At 36.5% G+C, this 18,243-nt stretch overlaps 1 protein-coding gene across 2 annotated transcripts; it reads right to left on the bottom strand.

Annotated features, from left to right (window-relative positions):
• Nucleotides 1-593: 593 nt before the first annotated feature.
• Nucleotides 594-16,773, bottom strand: fyb1 (FYN binding protein 1). Of its 2 annotated transcripts, XM_023338798.1 has the most exons (19): nucleotides 16,552-16,773; nucleotides 10,308-11,304; nucleotides 7,426-7,540; nucleotides 7,272-7,315; nucleotides 6,983-7,005; nucleotides 5,736-5,788; nucleotides 5,394-5,505; nucleotides 5,129-5,288; nucleotides 4,341-4,461; nucleotides 4,033-4,052; nucleotides 3,844-3,916; nucleotides 3,594-3,680; nucleotides 3,112-3,152; nucleotides 2,725-2,803; nucleotides 2,506-2,605; nucleotides 2,255-2,417; nucleotides 1,846-1,876; nucleotides 1,725-1,759; nucleotides 594-1,640 (listed from the first exon to the last, which is right to left on the bottom strand). In XM_023338798.1, the coding sequence occupies exons 1-19, from the start codon at nucleotides 16,552-16,554 to the stop codon at nucleotides 1,618-1,620; spliced, it is 2,280 nt and encodes a 759-aa protein (XP_023194566.1). In that variant the 5' UTR covers nucleotides 16,555-16,773; the 3' UTR covers nucleotides 594-1,617. The 2 variants fall into 2 exon arrangements, with proteins under 2 accessions (XP_023194566.1, XP_023194567.1); XM_023338799.1 differs by lacking the exon at nucleotides 3,594-3,680 and having other exon boundaries at nucleotides 16,552-16,772.
• Between the last annotated feature and the right edge of the window lie 1,470 nt (nucleotides 16,774-18,243).

Here is an 18,243-nt window from a genome sequence, read left to right on the forward strand (position 1 = left end):
TAGTAGAGTTAATTTCAATTAATTTAAATTGTATGGTTTCCTGCATTGTATGTGCCCACTATCTTCTGTAAAGTTGAGGGGTCAGTGCTTTCCAAAGCTTGTTATTAGCATATATTCTTTTTTAAAACTACTTTTGATGTGTTTATAATCACAGTCCTGTTGCATCCAAACAACACTGAAGTGTGTGTTTACATTTCAGGCTTTATCTATGACATAAGCATTTAATGATTTGAAAAATCCCAATAGATTCAAAGTTGTGCACCTAACGCTTCCCAAAGGAATTGAAGTTGTTTTTCCCTAAGAGTTAAACTAAATGATGAACACAAATCTACAAATTTAAGATTCTTGTGGACAATGAGGTATGTGAACTTCTGACTTCCAAATTACTAAAAACTGTCCTTCCAACTATTCTTATATCCATGACAAATATGATTTATTTCATGCCTCTAAAATATCTGTATATGTTCAACTGAGCTTTATGCTCTAGGAATGTACAGTAACTTTGTTAATTCATTTACACAGGTGACCTGATCTAGCTGATTGTATCTTCGTCAACCAGAATGGGTAAAGTAAAATATTCCAAACAAGTGTGGTCAAAAGACACATCTTCTTTATTCTAATTATAATTATTTTACATGCATGCCTGTAAGGATAAAGTGTGTAAGTCAGCAGATTTTGTGCAACCAGAACAGGAAATGAGACATCAATAACAAATACAGACACAACTAAGTGCTAAATAATAATTTAATTAAAAAATAATTTGGAAAATATGATAAAGGTTGTAGTTGCAAGGTTTTACCACTAGATGATATTAAGATTCCACTGAGCACAAGATAAGGATCCTTATATGGAAACTATCATCATGGGAACTGAATTAGGACAGTTCTTCATTAAATCATTGAATGTGCATCGTCCTTAATGTTTCCATGTGTCTAATTTGCATGGACAGGCATGACAAAGTCTAACCTGAGGATCTATTAAGTTTGATAACAAAAGTGCTGTTTATTTCAGTGTGCACAGAATAGGACAAACTCAAGCTGTGAGAAAATATTATATATACAAGACGTGAAAGTTATTTGGCACCATAAACAGGACATATTTACTGATGATCAAATGCCTTTCCAGTTAGACTTATAGGTAGCTACAAAATGCTCAAATAATATATCGACGCTAACAAAGAAAGAACGAAGCCTCAAAAGCTTAATATTTTTCTTGCATACTGTTTCTATAATGTAGCAAAACAAGGAAAATAAAATTCACTTCTGTAGAGTTTTAAATGACAACCAAAGAAGAATACATTAGGGGAAAAAAGGAAATAATAAAATACTGTTATATCCAACTTCAGCTTCTGCTTTTCTTTTTGTTTTGCTTTTGAAGCCAGAAACATTAAAAAAACACAACATGGGATTGTTCAAATGACTTCAGGCTTGCCCGTCTTCCCATATCTGGTTCTCATATAATTATCATTTTCAAAGCATATTTATAAGTTAGAACAGGGAAACTAAAGACTGTGCAGCTAACTTACAGCATCTCCTAAAGTACCATCAGTGAGCATAATAAATAACACATAGTGAAAAGTTAATAGTCTCAGTGTATTCAGCCAGTGAAGGATGTTTCTCAGTCATTGTCATAGATGCAGTCTGAAATGAGGAGAAGAAAATGTATTATAAAATAATTAATTGCAGAAATGTATTAATAAATTGATCAAAACTGATTTTATATACCATCTCCTCCAATGTCGTCATAGATTTCTCCATCACTGTGGGGTTAACAAAACAATTAGATCATGTACTTTATATTAGATGCCTTATTTGTGGTTTATATGTAAATATTTGCAGTACTTACTCCACCACATGGCCGGTTGAAACATAACCAACTGTAAAATGGAGATTTTTGAGTTTAGACAAATAGAACACGATTGCAGAATTGCATTAATAATGCTAAATAAATATTAGTCAACAAAAAGAATAACATTTTACCATCTGACCCAAACAGTCACCCTTCGACAATTTGGGTCTGTGGGTGATAGAGCCTCAGATAAAAGGAAATTGACACTAAGATTCCACTGAGTTGGGAGGGCCAATGTCAACCCTGGAGCCACTAATATGTAAACCTGTTATTAACTAGAAGACCAGTCCACACTGAAGCCAGTCTAACATTATCATGGACAGAGAGGTTGCTAGCTATAAAAGAAGACACTACTGTCATCGCATGTGTATGCAAACTTTCATCGGCATTGTGAGTAAATACTCACACTTTCCCTCGTCATTCCGACAGACTAGTTTGTCATCCTGAGCTTTGACAATCACGTCCAGTTTCTCTCCGGCTTTCAGTGGCAGGTCTTTCCCGCTCCACTTCTTATTGTTGAGTGGGGAGATGATGGTCACCTGGTACAGGACCTGTATCTCCCCGTCATACTGAGACATAATCAAAACTGCAATGTAAGCTGTGTTATTGTACAAGGTATTTCATTTGACAAAAGCAGTGGTTAAAATAGCAACAAACTTTGAACTTTTTCCTGAATTCCTTCTCCTCCTTCTCAAACTTTTTCTGTTTCTTTGGGTCCATGTCTTCTGCTTTGTTTTTGCCTTTCATGCCTGGGAGACTAGACAGGTAAACACGTGTCAGAAGGAGGATAAAACATGAATGGAAATTTAAACCTAGGTCTGACTTCCCAGAAAACTATGTAATAACTGTTTTGTCATGAAAAAGATGTAATCGTACCTGCTGATGGGAGGAGGCGGAGGTGCATTTTGAGAGTCAACATCATCGTATATCTCCTCATCAATTGGTGCTGCAGGCACTGTGTAGCACAAGGAAAATGCTTAATTGACCTACAACAAACATGTGTTTTCAAGTTAAATAATATACAATGAAGGTACAGCGCAATCTGAATATATGAAGTAGTAATTAGCATAAATATGAAATTGTGTAGTTCAGCAGAGGCTTTCTTTAATACAGATAGGTTTCCACACACATATTCACCTTAAAATAATCAAAACAAATTAAATAATACCTGATATTGATCTGACATCAGGCTCTATAAATCCAGCTAAAGCTTAAATGATAAAGACACTAATAACAAAGTGCTATTAATGAACTGAACATTACCTGCATTCCCTGCTGCAGCAAACTGGTCAGGTGCCGGCAGTCTGGCTCAACAGAAATCATACGGTTAAAATTGTTAAAATGACATTAATAAATCAATCAATCAATCAAAAAAGAAGCATCATGCATCTATGTTACAACATGTTAGTTAGAGCTGTTAATGCCTCAATATGCCATGCTGTAATCAATCGCATGCAAACTTCTCGTGATGATTATTAAATTTACAGATAATAAGACATACACACCTAAAAATTACTGTTAGATTAAAGCAGTCAGAACTGCAACTACCAGACAACAAGTTAATACAGTTTTGTCTCATTCAGACCAAAGTGAAGTGGTTGATTTGATGCTGATCTCAGAAGGCATGTTAAAATTTGAAATGATTTTACGTGAGCTTTAAAGCAGCCAGTTATGACTGAAATATTATAGATTAACGACAGTGGACAGTAGGTCTGTGATCAATCTTACTACGGAGCGTATTTTACACTTTAGAGCTGGGAGAACGTCTGTTTCGGTCAAAGATCCGCAGGATGCTGCGGGTCCTCGCCGGTGAGGGCTGGTTTTCAAGAGAACTGCAAAGCCACCCGAGAATAAAAAGATTGAAATTTCTTTTCCTGGTTTATTTCTGTCACTTTCCAGGATGTCTTTGTTTCTGCTCAGTTCTTGCTCCTTATAAAAGGAATTCAAAGATGTTAAAAGGTAAATACTTTCTTAAATTAAGAATTTAATTCCCACCTGACTTCGAGGTTTGGATCAACTACGTCATCATATATTTCTCCATCTTCTCCTGGTGGTGGCGGTAGGACAACTACCATGAAATGAATCGGAATGAGTCAGAATGCTTCTAAGAAGCAACCTTAAATTAGATGCAAAACATGTAATTCTGTGTAAAGAAATGCTTTAACAATTAGTGTAAAATTTTACCTGCTGGCCCTTTCACACCTCTGCAGAAAGAAAAATAGTGTTTTTTAAAAAGCATGTCTGTGACTGGCACAATAACAGCTTTTTAACCCATATAAAAAAATCTTAAATGTTTTTATGCAGTTAACAATAGCAAAGTGTTGTATTTTATTTTTTTTTAAAAAAGGAAAAATATAATAACTTGTGTAAAGGTCAGTCATGTTTTTGTTTCTAGAGTGAAAAACTAGTCTTGGGAAAGACGGCTTCTGTTTCATCTGAAAAAGCTGCTTCTATGTGCAAACAAATTCTGAAAAATTCAACCTTCTTCTTACCCATTGTCTGCCGAGACTACGTCAATGTCGTCATAGATTTCAGGTTCATGTGCCGGCTGAGCGGGACGATTCTTCAAGGAGTTAAAGTCAATTTCCACCGAGGTTGTCTTGACATAGCCAACTGCAGAAAAAAGAAACACTGATCATTTTGAGTCCTTCATTTTTAGTAAAGCTTTTATTAACAGCTAAAATGACTATCCATTGAATGGAAAAATATAATATTGGTTTAGAAGCAAGATAAGTCACTCAAATTGAATGTTTCTGATACCTGCTCCTGCCTTCCTAAACCAGAGACTCAATTATCAGAAGTGTATGATTTATACCTTAGCATGTATGAGCTTAATGAGATTCAGAAGGGAGGGCGCATTTGACTGCTTCTGCTTGTTTTATAGTATATCAATATTTTACTTTCCCGTCAGCAAATAGCCTGAGGACTAACTTGAAGATACTTTTTAGTTTCATGTCTTTGCAAGGGAATTATCTGTAGGTGAGTTTACAGAGTTTACAGAGTTAAATGGTCTGTCCTCTGATTAATGTTTAACAGCTGCTGTTCTTTCTCATTTTCAAAATTTTAGCTTTATGAAATACAATTATTGTCACAACCAGTCATTTACCACTATGGAAAGTTACATGCTGAAAAGACTTGCAACAGATTGCTTGTACTTCCCTGGATTCAGTGCAGGATGGATATTCCTCATCTTTGGATTTGGGAATAAGCATATCTGGAGCTACAGGCCTGAACAAAGCTGATAAAGGAAACATTGTGCAGATGACGACATGCCACATACTTGTTCCATCTGTTGTCCGTGCCAACCACTTCCCCTCTGGGTTGCCCTGAACACGGACAATATCGAGCTGGTCTCCCTGCTTCAGAGCCAGGTCCATCTTGCTGCCTTTGCAGTCTGTAAGAGCTTTTCCTTTCTGAATGACCTCCAGGGCTCCAGTCAACTATAAAACACAGACATACACAAGAACACTGTTAGCAAAAATCTTCCCAGTGTCATGGAAATGTCTTCTTTATAACTTTGAACAAGTTTTGTCATTTTCACCTACTTTAAACTTTTTCCTGGCTTCTTGCTCCTTCTTTTCTCGCTCCTTCTGCTCCTTCTTTGTTGCCTCCAATCGCCTTTTCTCCTCTTTGTCATCTTTCTTTTTCTCTTGGTCCCTATAGATACAACAAATTAGAATAACTTGTCAAAGTGCAAGCAGTAAATGTGAAAACAACATCAGAAGTTGCATGTGGAATCTCTTTCCTAACTTATCTTTACCCTTGACTTACAATAAGACTGAAGTCTTTCCTTAATTGTTGCAAAATCACCAAAACATCAAGATGGTACATTATAAATCAAGACGACAACTGTCACTAACAGGGACATGCTTCAGTCATTTGCTCACCATCGTTCCTCGACATCTTCATACACTTCTTCGTCTTCATCATCATTTTCCTCCTGGGCAGAGGACATGGATAAAAAGAATACCAGAACATATCAGAAATTTCCTTTTTGCCTTTGATTATATGAAGCAAATAATTTGTACATGCCTTTTTAAACACATCCCATGTCCCTGTGTGTGTTTGCAGTTTAGTGTTCCAAAAATGCAACAAAAAGTCTGCATTGAAAAATTAGTAATTTTTGAACTTATTCAGACTTACAAAGGTTTTAGAAGTGTTATTTTATGACAATGTTATCACCTAAACAATAACGGTTAATCCAGCATACAATCACTGGCATTCTCCATAAGGTGCCAAGCTATGCTCTAAATTATTTCACAATTTAAGGATTCCTGCACCAAAGAACATTATTGGAAAGTTAAGTGGAAAGAAAAAGTGTGGTCAAAAAAGGTCCCTCAACAGCAGCTTTAACTAGGTTAAGCCACAAAAGGCCATTTCAAAAGAATCTGGTTTTCCATCGAGTTCTGACTCCAAGCATATTAATGGAAAGATGAGTGAAAGAAAAAAGTATGCTAGATAAAGATGGAAAATTTTGGAACACGTGAAAATATCATATCAAAGAAATTCCTACTCAAGAGTTTTGGGGAGATTCACAATGTGTAACTGGAGTAAGTGCATCAAGAGCCACCACACAAAGGTGTGTCAACAGCATTGCCTATGGTAAGCCACTTCTGAACTAGGAACGTCTTCCATTGATTGTACGGTTGTTCAGTGATCCAAAGGATATTCAGCATTTCATTTGAAAACCAAGGTCCAATAATATAGAATGAATAGTGGAGAAGCAGTCCAGTGACTACTTGGGGATTTTTGCCCATTTGGAAGAGGAAGATGGAGGCCTCTGACTCAAAAACAGATGACTTGAATGGCGTTATGAAAGCAGCCAGGGCTTTCTTCACATCTCAGCAGAGGCAAATGTTGATCGCCTTCAAGCCATGCTGGATGGGTGTAGTAATTCATGCAAAATAGTTTCTGCCAAGTACTGAGTGCACAAATTATATGGTACACGGGGATAGTTTCCAGCAGGCTGATATTGAAACATAATCCCCAGAAATATCAGAAATAAACAGACATAAACTGGGTGAATCAGTTTAAAGAGTTTCACTGTTCAGACTGAAGTACTGAAGTAAATTATTATTTGATTTTATTTAAATCTACATCTGTAAGCAAATATAGTATTGACAATATGTCTCACCTTTGCCCTCTGACTTGGGTGGCCTGTAAAACAGATACAACATTAAAAGAGAAAATAAAGTATATGGAACGAGTAGTTTTACAATTGAAACGACTTCTCTGACGACAAAACATTTTAGCTTCTGTTTTGTCAAAACATCTATTGAAAGGAAGTAACAAAAGCAGATATCACATGCAAATGATCAACTGAATGAGGTGTAAGGTCCATCAGCTCAAGTCCGTGTTATATTTACTCTCATATGCAACTGAGTGAGAGTTACAATAAATGTACACTCAGTTAATGAACTTACTGAACACAGGAGGGGGAGGAGGAGGCATATCATCTGACTGGTTCCTGGGGAGCACAGTTAGGATTTAGCTGTTTCTCACTGTACATGTACTCAGCTCACATAAAGCACAGTCTGGATCTTGATTAGCAATATGTTTGGGTTTTTCTGGACCTACATGGCGACATGTCTTGCAGGCAGAACTGGCGGTAGTGTTGGTGGGGCTTGAATTTGTGGTGCATGGTTGGTCTGGCTGTTAGGTGCCAAAGGAGGGGGTTTCTTAAAGCCAGGACCTAATACAGATAGACAACAGAGAGTAAATTCATTTGTGAATTCATTATAACCAACTTAATCAATTGGAATGTTAACAAATGTCTTTTCCAAAGTTTTTCAAAACTGGAACAATTGGAAAGTCATTAAAGGACAATAAATAAATTGGAACTAATATGATGTAGAAGAATTTACAAACATCCAACTTTAAGGTTTTGTTAAGGGGTTTTGCTCCAAAAAGCCAGTACATATGCAGCTTTTCAAATCTTTCCCAATTTGTTGAAGTCTAAAACATGACTACAGACTTGAAATATATCAATGTTTTGATTTAAACAAGGCTATTGTAGCCTTGGCTTTATATTTAGTCCCTGTCCCTCCTGAAAGAAAGCATCTCCACACCATGATACAACCAACAATCATAAAAATAAAATCTTCTACAACTTTGCCGTGTCCCTACATGGCTTATGGCAAACTACAAACAGGACGTTTTATCTTTGTTTAACAACAGCTTTCTTTGAGCCACTCTGGTATGAGTAATGGTAAATGTACATTGCTGGAGGGATAACAAACAGTATCTTTCAGAATAATGCTTGACTAATTGCCCAACCATACCGTGCAATATTGTTGCAACATACAAACGGCATGTGCTGTGAGATGTGTTACATAAATGTTAGTTCATTTTAGAGCCCCAGCTTAACAGCTATGTACAACAGCAATCACACACATAGTAGATCCTGCTATAATAAGTCAAATTAGTTTGGAGTTTGCTGCTAGAAACAGAGTTTAGCGTGAAACGATCTATGTTTGCTGTTACTTACTTCCTCATGTGGTGAAACTAGCTCAGCTGTCAAAGGGGGAGAGTGGAGAAACTGTATGGGGAACTTGCTGGGGAAAAAATGAGGAACCAAGTGTGTTTCTCTAATTTCTGCCTGTTTTTTGATGACTTTGGACATAGAAGCATTTGTAAAACACAAGTTAGTTTTTGACAAACTCTAAAAATGTCCAATTAATGTTCTGTATTCACATTAATACGGCACAGGGGTCAAAAGTTGTCCAAACTTTACTTCTCTTCTAGCTAACTTATAAATGTCAGAAAAACCACACAGACCTGTGAAGCAAGGTCTTTTCACACCTCTGACACTAAAACTTTCACAATACAACTATATGCTTCTTGTGATATACAGGAAATGTCCTTGAGATAAAAATAAATAAATAATTAGATAAATGAGAGAGCTTTCTGCCTTTCCACTCACAATATAGGCAAACATTCACTTTGTATTTTTAATTGATAGAAAGTAAGAAACAGTTTTCTTTATGAAGTACGATTCCTCAACAAAGACTAAAAACATCTTTGATTAGGAGAAAAAAAATCAGAAACTCCTGCCTGTGGGACTATTCTAATCTCCTTGTTGCCTTCAAGAAGTTGCTTTTAAAACAAGAAGCCTGTTAAAGTTATCTCTGATTTGTCTATAGTCAAATCAAGATATCTATGATTTGAAGACATTGTAGTAGTAATAATGCCAATAAATAGGTACTGAAAAGAATTGAATCATTTCTATTTTTTTATTATTATTTTATTTTTTTGGGTCAGAGTATGCTATTTTTAATAACTCCACAGTATTTTATGTTGCAATTTAGCCCCTACAGTTGTGTGTTATTCTTACTTCTGCACCGTGACTGAGGCTTCAAAAGAGACAGCCTGTGTTTGAAGACATAGATGCTGATGTAATTTAAAGTCCGTTTTGACTGCCACCTTCACATCTTACTGCTACTGTGTTTTTGTTTTCTGACATAAGTTTGTACTTATGCAAATTGCTAGCAACACAAAGAAATATTTGCATCATTATTTTCAAATAAAACTCAACATTGTAATTGAATGATTTCTCACCGAAAAACTCTATTTTCTGTTTATTCGTTATGTAAAAATTTGACTTGAATTTAGTCATACTAATTTTTCTTCTGGACTGTCTACCTGTTCTTCTTTTACTCAAAGACTGTCAGCTAGTCGATAGGCTGATGCCTATCTGAAACAGTTCCTATTTGAAACTGTTCCCTAGATCTAAATAAAGTGGTCTTATTTCAACAAGGGACATGAAAGTCTGACCTCACTCCTTAAAACTAATATATTCTGGGGGAACCTATTAATGTGAACACAGGGACACGTTCTTAAAAGAGACTTTTTTATGCTTCCTTGAACAGGTAAGGACATAATCATTTTTAGATAATTATGACCAGCTTTTAGTCTGGTCATTTCTGCTAATTCTGAGCTCCATTTAGAATGAGCTGCTTTAGAGTCTCTTGTCACTTTAAATTCAAATAAGATGCTTCTAGCCACACCTCAGTGTTTACACTTGCATGTGAAAGTGGCTGCAAACAGATGTGCAATTATACAACTATACATCTTTGAAAAGCAGAAGTGGAGCCTTCTGCACAACCAACAAAAATGCAGCAAGTGGTTTTTAAACAGTAAGTCTACAACTTGGCTTTTCCAGCAGCTATTGTACAGCACATGCAGCAGCAAAGCCAGCTGACCAAACGTGCTGGAGCTCTGCCGGCTTGGCTGGGGTTGCTAGGTAACGGCACAGTGCCTGTTGATTGTGACTCAATATTTGGAAGGTCTTTGAAATGGTTCACTTTCAAGACTCAAAAAAACATTAACTTTTGTCAAAAAATGGCGGTGTTTTCTTTTAAGCTCTTGGGATGTGAGACCCAAATGAAGGTATAAAAACATGCTAAAAGTGAAATTTACATTACAAGTCCCCTTTAATAGTGTTTCTTAAATCAACTCACCATCTTCACGGGTCTCTGCAGATTTTTTAAAGCCATCTAGGTCTACTTTGGGAGGCCGATTTGGTTTAGCAGGAGGGGGACCCAAGGCTAAACTGTTGGGGAGAGGGTTGCGTTTTAAGCCTGGAGGAATGTCACCATTAATACCGTCAGCCTGGGCAGGAACCTTTGACGGCTTCTTCAGACTTGGCTTTTTGTGGGCAGGAGGTTTTTGGGGAGGAGTAGAGTTAATAGCAGTGAAGGGTGGTTTGTTGACCCCTCCACTCTCTGTCTGCTCGGATGGGTCCTTCTCCTTGTTGAACAAACTTTGAGCATTCTTGAAGTTGGTGGGGGGTTTCGGAGCAGTGAATGCTTGAGATGACGGCTTGTTCACAGTGTCTGTCTTTGTTTCTGACTGCTCTTCATTCTGCTGCCACATTTTTAGAACGTTGCTGGGTGGCTTTTGATGCAAATTTGGTGTTTTGGGCGTCGTTGGGCCGGTGTTTGGTGTAGTACCCCCACCACTGTCTTCTTTCATCCTGTTAGGCTTGGAGTTAAGTGCTCCAGGGGGTTTTGGAAATGCAGGTTTGGTTTCAGGCAAAGTGGAGTTGAGTGGAGGTTTGTTAAAAGGAGGTTTCTGTATTGACCCTTTAGCTTCAGTAGCCTGTGAAAAAGGTGGCTTCAGTGGTGTTTGTACTTTATTAAGAATGGGAGGTCTGTTGGTGGCAGTGTCATCCAGGGAGTTGGCAAACTTGTTTGCCAGAGCCTTAGCTTTGTTTGGCTCATGTGTGTCTGAGTCACTTTTAATCAATGGTGTGTTTTTCGGAAAAGGTGGCTTGTGCGTAGAGTTTATCGCACTGCCTGAGAGGCTCTCCAGAACAGACTTCTTTTGTATGGCTGGGCCAGAAGATAACGTCGGTTGCAGGGATGCTTTAGGGCGTCCAACTGGAGTGGAGTCATCAATGCTTGCTCCTCCTGCTTGGAATCGAGCCATCATGGCCTTCACATCAGTCTTGTTTGCCTGAAACAAACAAACCAAAAAACAAACAATGTGTGTTTGAAATATACAGTTGAAACTCTTGAAAATGCATTATGCTGCTTTTCAAACACAACCTCCTGTTGCTTTTAGAGTTAGTTTGACAGAGACAAAAAGATTCACAGAATTATGAAGTGGCAAGAACGAAGATGTGCAGAAATTTACAGCAGGATAAGGTTATAAAACATTCCTCAACTTTTGAACATCTCTCAGAGCACTTTTTATTAATATGTATAATAAGCTCAGGAATGTGTCTCTTCAGCAAGGAAAGAAAAGCTTGTCATTGTTGCTTGATAGATAGATAAAGCTAACTGTGGAGAAATACAGGAAGAAAGCCCAGTAGAGGCTATAAAAGAAAGGACTACAACAATTCAAAGACCCCCAACAGCCAGAGTTACAACTGAAATCTTTATCTCAAGACTGTAAAAATTGAAAATTGAAGTTCACAGTTGCTCTCTCTCTGGTATGACTCAACTTGGGCTATTTTCAAAGAGAAATCTTCTATCTCTAAGTGGGAAAAGCTGTTAGAAACATGCCCAAAATATCTTGCAGCTGAAATAGCAGCCAAATGTGGTTCTGCATCATCCATGCAGATTTTTAATTCCAAAATAAAATTTAAATCCACATGTCCATCCACTTCACTGTAACATGCTACTTAATCAAATCCTAATAAAATACTGCTTTAACATCGACAGACAAAAACAGAAACCAAAACTGCCGATCAAAGAAAAAGGGATATGCTGTGCAGACACATACCAACAGATAAAAGTTCAAAAAGGAACAGAAAGCTGCAAAACTGAGAAAAACACCCTGTTTCCTCCATATCTCATAATCAACTACTTTTAACATTGCATTTTGGGCTTTTTCTCTTGCCACCTGTTCTCACAGTCAGTTTCTTTTTTTTCTGCGTTAGGTTAGTTACACTAGATTTGAAATAAGTTCACAAAGATCTGTGGCTACGGAGGTTCAGGTTGGTACATGTCACAACTTTGAACGAATGGTTCAAACATGTTCAACTGTCAGTAGAGTCAAGACAACACTGAAGCCAGCTGTTTGTAAAGGGCTCATAAGAGGGGTATGAATTTCTCTTTCATTTCACATCTTTCACAAGGCCTGGTTACCTTTTAAAAGCTCACAGTATCATCCCTGCAGACAGATGTGATGCATGTCAGAACGTCCTAGAAGTTAGTTTGTGAAGGTTAAAATCTATTTGCGCAAACTAAAAGTAAAAGAAGCAAAGGTTTTTGCTTTTGAGTTAGTCATCTTTAATGTGGGAACTCACATGTTCAGTTAAAAGAAATGAAAGGATTAAAAGTAAAAGGTGATTTAAAAAACATTGCAGTGCAAAAGGTGGAAGAATGAAACTATACTTTCATGACAAAAAGGCCGCCTAAAGGTAGAGTCGTGTATTTATCTGCTTTGAACTTTACAGTGCCGTTCAAAAGTATTCAGGCCCCTTGAACATTTTCACATTTTCTCAGGTCATAACCACAAGTATTTCTTTCAATTTTGTGTGATGGACCAACACAAAGTCAAGCTTAAATGTGAATCAAAAAATAAATTGTACATTATTATTATTATTATTATTATTATTATTATTATTATTATTATTATTATTATTATTATTATTATTATTATTATTATTATTATTATTATTATTATTATTATTGTTATTGTTATTATTATACATTTTAGTTTTTTACAAGTAACAACATAGAAATGTGTACCATTTCAAGGATATGAATACTTTTTCAAGGCATCATGGAAAACAAAAGAACATTTACTTCTGGCTAGTTGGTCTTGACTACTGTAATACAGATATTCAATGCAGATACTTCTCAAACCACAGTTTGCACCAACTTCCTGGCCTCTCTTTGTAAACACATGCTGTGAAATGCAGATGGACAGAAAACCCCCCACACTATTTTATGTTTAAGTTTCAGTCTGAAAGAAGATGTGTTTGGATTTATAATAAGGTCCTGTTAGCCCTGGCAGAACGATTGTGCCACATAAAATGATTTTTTAAAAGATTTTTACACTAACCATGAACCTGAAAAAGGGTCATTGTTCTATTATCCTCTTTTGAAAGAATCAGGTTGTAATTCAAATGTGCCATATCCACATTCATCAGATTGCCGACAAACAACAGTACAACAGTTGTATCTGCCTTGAGGGTCAGTTCCACAGCTGTGCTTGGATATTTTTTAAATAGACTGGGTGACTGGCTGAGCAGCAGAAGCCGCACCTATTTTAATGAGATTTGTTTGACTGGAGCCAGAGTCACCTAACCAGGAAGCAGAGATAAGAGCCTGGAGACACAGAATTATTTCTAATCCAGCTGTAGTGCAATGAAAAATACGGAAAGCTCCAGTGTCAGGGCGAATGGGAAGTCACAGCAAGGTGAACTTCATGTGGAACATTGCATAAGATTTACGTCTAAATTCTTTATTCGTGGATATTAATATTTAAATTAGCTATTTTTAACCAACTGGGTTTTTTTTATGAAAACAGAAAGTCAAAATAATTTAAAAGTCAAAATAATTTACTTTGGATTATAACATTTAAATGCCCCTAAATATAATCACCAAAAGATTTTGAAAAAACAAAGTTTATTTTTTAAATATCTCAAATTATAAATTTTAACAAGAGTAATGCAGTCTTTTTCACTAAAATGTCACAATTCACGTTACCTAACAGCTTATGTATTCATTAATGAAGAAGGTGTTTCTTTGCCACTTAAATTATTCATAGACATTTTGTCCTTCTGTTGTTTCTGTTTGCTTTACGTCTGTGTGAAGCGGTACTTTACCAGCAGGATTTTTATTATCCTGTTAAAGTTGTACATTGTTGGCTGCATTTCATGTTACTGAGATTATGACTCAGTAACTCAGTGGTTTAGTGCTAGAGGATTAGGCAGCCACCATCATGCATTCGGGTTTCCGGCAGTGTGGTTGACTGGCTGTTGATTTGCTACAAGGCATGGACTGGTTACCTGGGAGAAAGAATAAATTTAGAAGCTAAATATTTAAAACTGCTCAAATTTTCACCTCCATGGCATACATAAGCACGATACTCGCTTCTCCACACTTCCTTGAACTGCAAGTTAACGCAGCAAGTCTACTACTTGCTTGGAAAAAAAGAACAAATTCAGAAAAATTTCAGGTTGCAAAAACTATGGATAATCAGAAATGACGGTAAAGGAGAACAACACATCAACTCCATGGAGTTATGCAGTTGGCAAAGAGTTGAATGGTCATGAGGTGAATAAAAGTGTATTCACACCAGCACTGTTTAGTCCGCTTTAACCAAATGTAGTTCATTTTGCTAGAACGTTTGCTGCATTTGGGGAGGTGTGAATGGACAATCGAACCCTAATGCAAACCAAAAAGGCAAACTGTGATCTGCCTAAAAACCTAGGTCTCAGTTCGGTTGAAGTGAACTCTGGCGCCTATTCGCAGTTGGCAGTTTGAAGTGTTATTAGAGGGAGTCTCAAGTATCCATGGATTTTAGCTATTTGCAGGCAGCAGCAGTCCTCAACCCCCTTGAATACTTGATGTTCATTGTAATAGTGTAGATAACATTAGTATAACTTTAATGATCCTGTTTTATTTTTTATTATAATTTTGTGTATTTTTGGTGTCAGGTGCCAGCCTGTTTGTTACTCAAATTATTAATCCGCCAGTGGTAGTGCTTCCACTGAAGTTTCAGGGTCAATATCACTTCCCTGTTCTTGCCAGTAACATCTCTCAGCTTATAAAAGCATCTTCAGACCAGGCATAAACTGTAGCTGAATATAAAATAAGGGGATAAAAAAAAGATTTCCTCCTGTAACTTCCTCTACTTCACCACAGAAATCTATAACTTGCTTAATGTATTCTGAGCCAAACTGTTGCGCATGTCACTTCTCTTAAAATGTGTAAACTGCAGTTGCAATTTTGTAAAAACCTGAGGGCTTTGTGACATACTGGAAACTCCTCCCACTACACAGTCTCAGAGAGCACTAGTTTAGTAACTAAAACAATATTGGATGTATCATATGATTTGTTAGATATGTGTATGGTTTAGATTGTAATTGATTTTTGACATGTTAAGTGTGGTTTACTGCCCAGGGTACTGAATTTTCAGGGAGAAACACAAGTTCTTGAAATAAAAAAACTAGCTGCCATCTACATTCTAAGATGTTCAGCATTGCTTTTTCTAATGTTCATTTAATGGGAAAGAAGGAAATGTTGGAAATGATTGTCTTACAACATGGTTCGCTATTGATTCAAGATTGCCCTTTAAAGCTTTTTTAGGGGCATTTAGGCCAACCTATGTTGAGACCTGTGTGAAAACCTTTGCCTTGTCAAACCTGGACTAGGTTAATCCATAACGGACAACTCATTTTTAAAAACAAAGTTTTGTGAAACATGTTTGTAAAAGATAAAAACAAAATCGGTCCTTAGATTTCTCCAGAGATTTCTGGGAAAATCTAATGACCGATCTACCACATGGCTCAGTGGAAGAGCAGGTGGATCTAATAGGTTGCAGTTTTCAACACAGTTGTTCCTGGTACAATTAGCTCTGGGCTATTTGCAACATGTCTTTCTCTTCTCTCTCTGCCTTTCTTCCTGTTCAGCAAAAACCTTTTAAATTATTTATTTTGGAAGGTAGCCAGTATATGCTAGGTGTGGAAAGAGACCCTGAGCAGCAATAATACAGAAACTGCCATCATAATTATAACTACATAGTTTGTATGCAGAAAATACAGTTTAGGAGTCATGAAGAACCTCATAACTTCTTATAGCTGAGAAGACTTTGGAAGATAAGATATGTTTTACAAGTTTTTGCAGATATCAGTAAAAAGGCTTGTATCAATAGAAGCTCTGGTGGGCACTAATCTGTTGAGATTTTTCTGAATCAACTGCACAGCACAAAAAGATAGATGCTTTCTGATTTAACACAGCTGAGAACCAACTTGTAGGTCAAACTGAAAACAAAAGTATCAAATATTGACATAAACTGGGGTAATCCATAGTTCTCATTATCTTGACGGTAAGGATGTTGTTTTAAAGTAACAACTTTTTCATTGCAGTCATATTTGTGTTGGCAAAATATCAAGTAATGTCTGATTAATTTGAATTATGACTAATGAACTCTTATTTATAAAATTACTCCTTATCAAAACATACCAAGCTCCATCGGAGGGTCAGGAGAAAGGGTACGATTGGTCAAAGATAAATTTCTACTCACCATCTTTGCAACAACAGTCCAAGGCAGTTCAGCTCAGTTGTAGTCAGTGGACAAAAGTGTTTGATCTGCGTTCCTCAGCGAGGTTCTGTTGGTGTTGAAGAGAAACAAAAGCACTGAAGTGCGAAGGGACGCTGAGCAACAAACACAGAGGAACAAACTGTGTGACACTGAGGTTTTTTTTTTTGTGGGTGGACACAAGTTCTGGTCGTGACATAAGCATTTGTCTACAACTGACAACTTCCTCTCTAAGTTGTATGTGTGTGCTTTGTGAGAATGTGACTGTCGCAGAGACTCTGTTATCTTTGGGTTTTGATCTCGTGGATTTGCCTACCTGTGGCGAACTCCCTGCAGTTTCTCCTCTGTGCTTTGTAACTGATGTTCACTCAGTGAAAGATAGGTAAATAACCAAACAAAACAAAAATAGAGTTCAGTAAAATCAAACACATAACACATTAAGGACACTGTATCCCTGTCAACAATATTAAGTATTACAAAAATGATTCAATAATTCAGTATTATAATAAATAATTCAATCAATCTTTAGTGGATGAAAAAGTGCATTTTTTTCAAAGTTAACTTGTGGTTTTAGCTCTTTGAAGTTGTAATGACACAGTCATACACAGTGAACCACTGCAACAAAATCCATTAAACTAAATGCATACGGCCTCCTTGTGGTTGCAGATAGCAAGGTGAATTTAACAATGCATTGTCAACTTTATACCAACAAAAAAATAAAACAAATATTAAAGTAGACATGTAAGAAAAATGTTGTGAGCCAAAGCTCTGCTATAGATGTTAAAAAGCAAGGCAAAAGTTATGGTGCAATATGAAATTAAACCACCACTTGTTTATTAAAGCTAACATTAGCAATGTAGGACAGCTATCTGATACAGGAAGCTGAAAATAGCTCCATTAAGCCATTAACCGTTCAGAAAACGGTATAGTAATTAACTATAAGTATTGTTTTTTCCTTCATATCGACTAGGGAATGTACCAGGAAACACACATGTAATTCCTATATGCACAGTCACTGGTATATCATCTGTAAATCCATTCTGGGTAAAGTTTCTTCTTACTTGATTTTCCTTCTCAACTGATTTTAACATAAGGAAATAATAATCATTATCCAAAGTGTATTTTAATTAATTAATACCAAAAAAATAAAAGAATGTTGACCACACTTCTCTGAGTAACACAGCAGCGAATAACAGACCAGATGATATGATTCAAAGAAGGGGTTACGTTTTATGTGACTGGTTAAGTTTTTGTATATGTGCGACTTTTTATTAAGTCAGTCATCTACTGAAGTTTGTTTGAATTCAAAAACTTTTTGTTATTGTCTGAGGCACACATAGTGGCTCAGACAATTCATCCAGTTCACAGCAACACTGAGATAAACCCAACACTCTTTTCAATATTAAATCAGTTACACATCTTTTTCCACATTTGGGCTTTAAATGTTGCTCTGAAGTTGATTCTCTTTTTAAAAATACAGAGTGTTTAACAAATAGATGCACATGTCAGTTTTGCAAGGAATCAAGGTGAGGACCTAAAGATAGTGTAGTTAATGATTAACTGAATGTGTGAGCAATTTAGAAGGGTGAAAAAACATTGACAGCGTGGGAAAGCTAGCGGATGTAATACAATTACACGTTATTTTCAAGATATTAAAGTACTATATATGTTCAGAAA

Source organism: Xiphophorus maculatus, chromosome 8, assembly GCF_002775205.1.
Source record: "Xiphophorus maculatus strain JP 163 A chromosome 8, X_maculatus-5.0-male, whole genome shotgun sequence".
Lineage (NCBI taxonomy): Eukaryota > Metazoa > Chordata > Actinopteri > Cyprinodontiformes > Poeciliidae > Xiphophorus > Xiphophorus maculatus.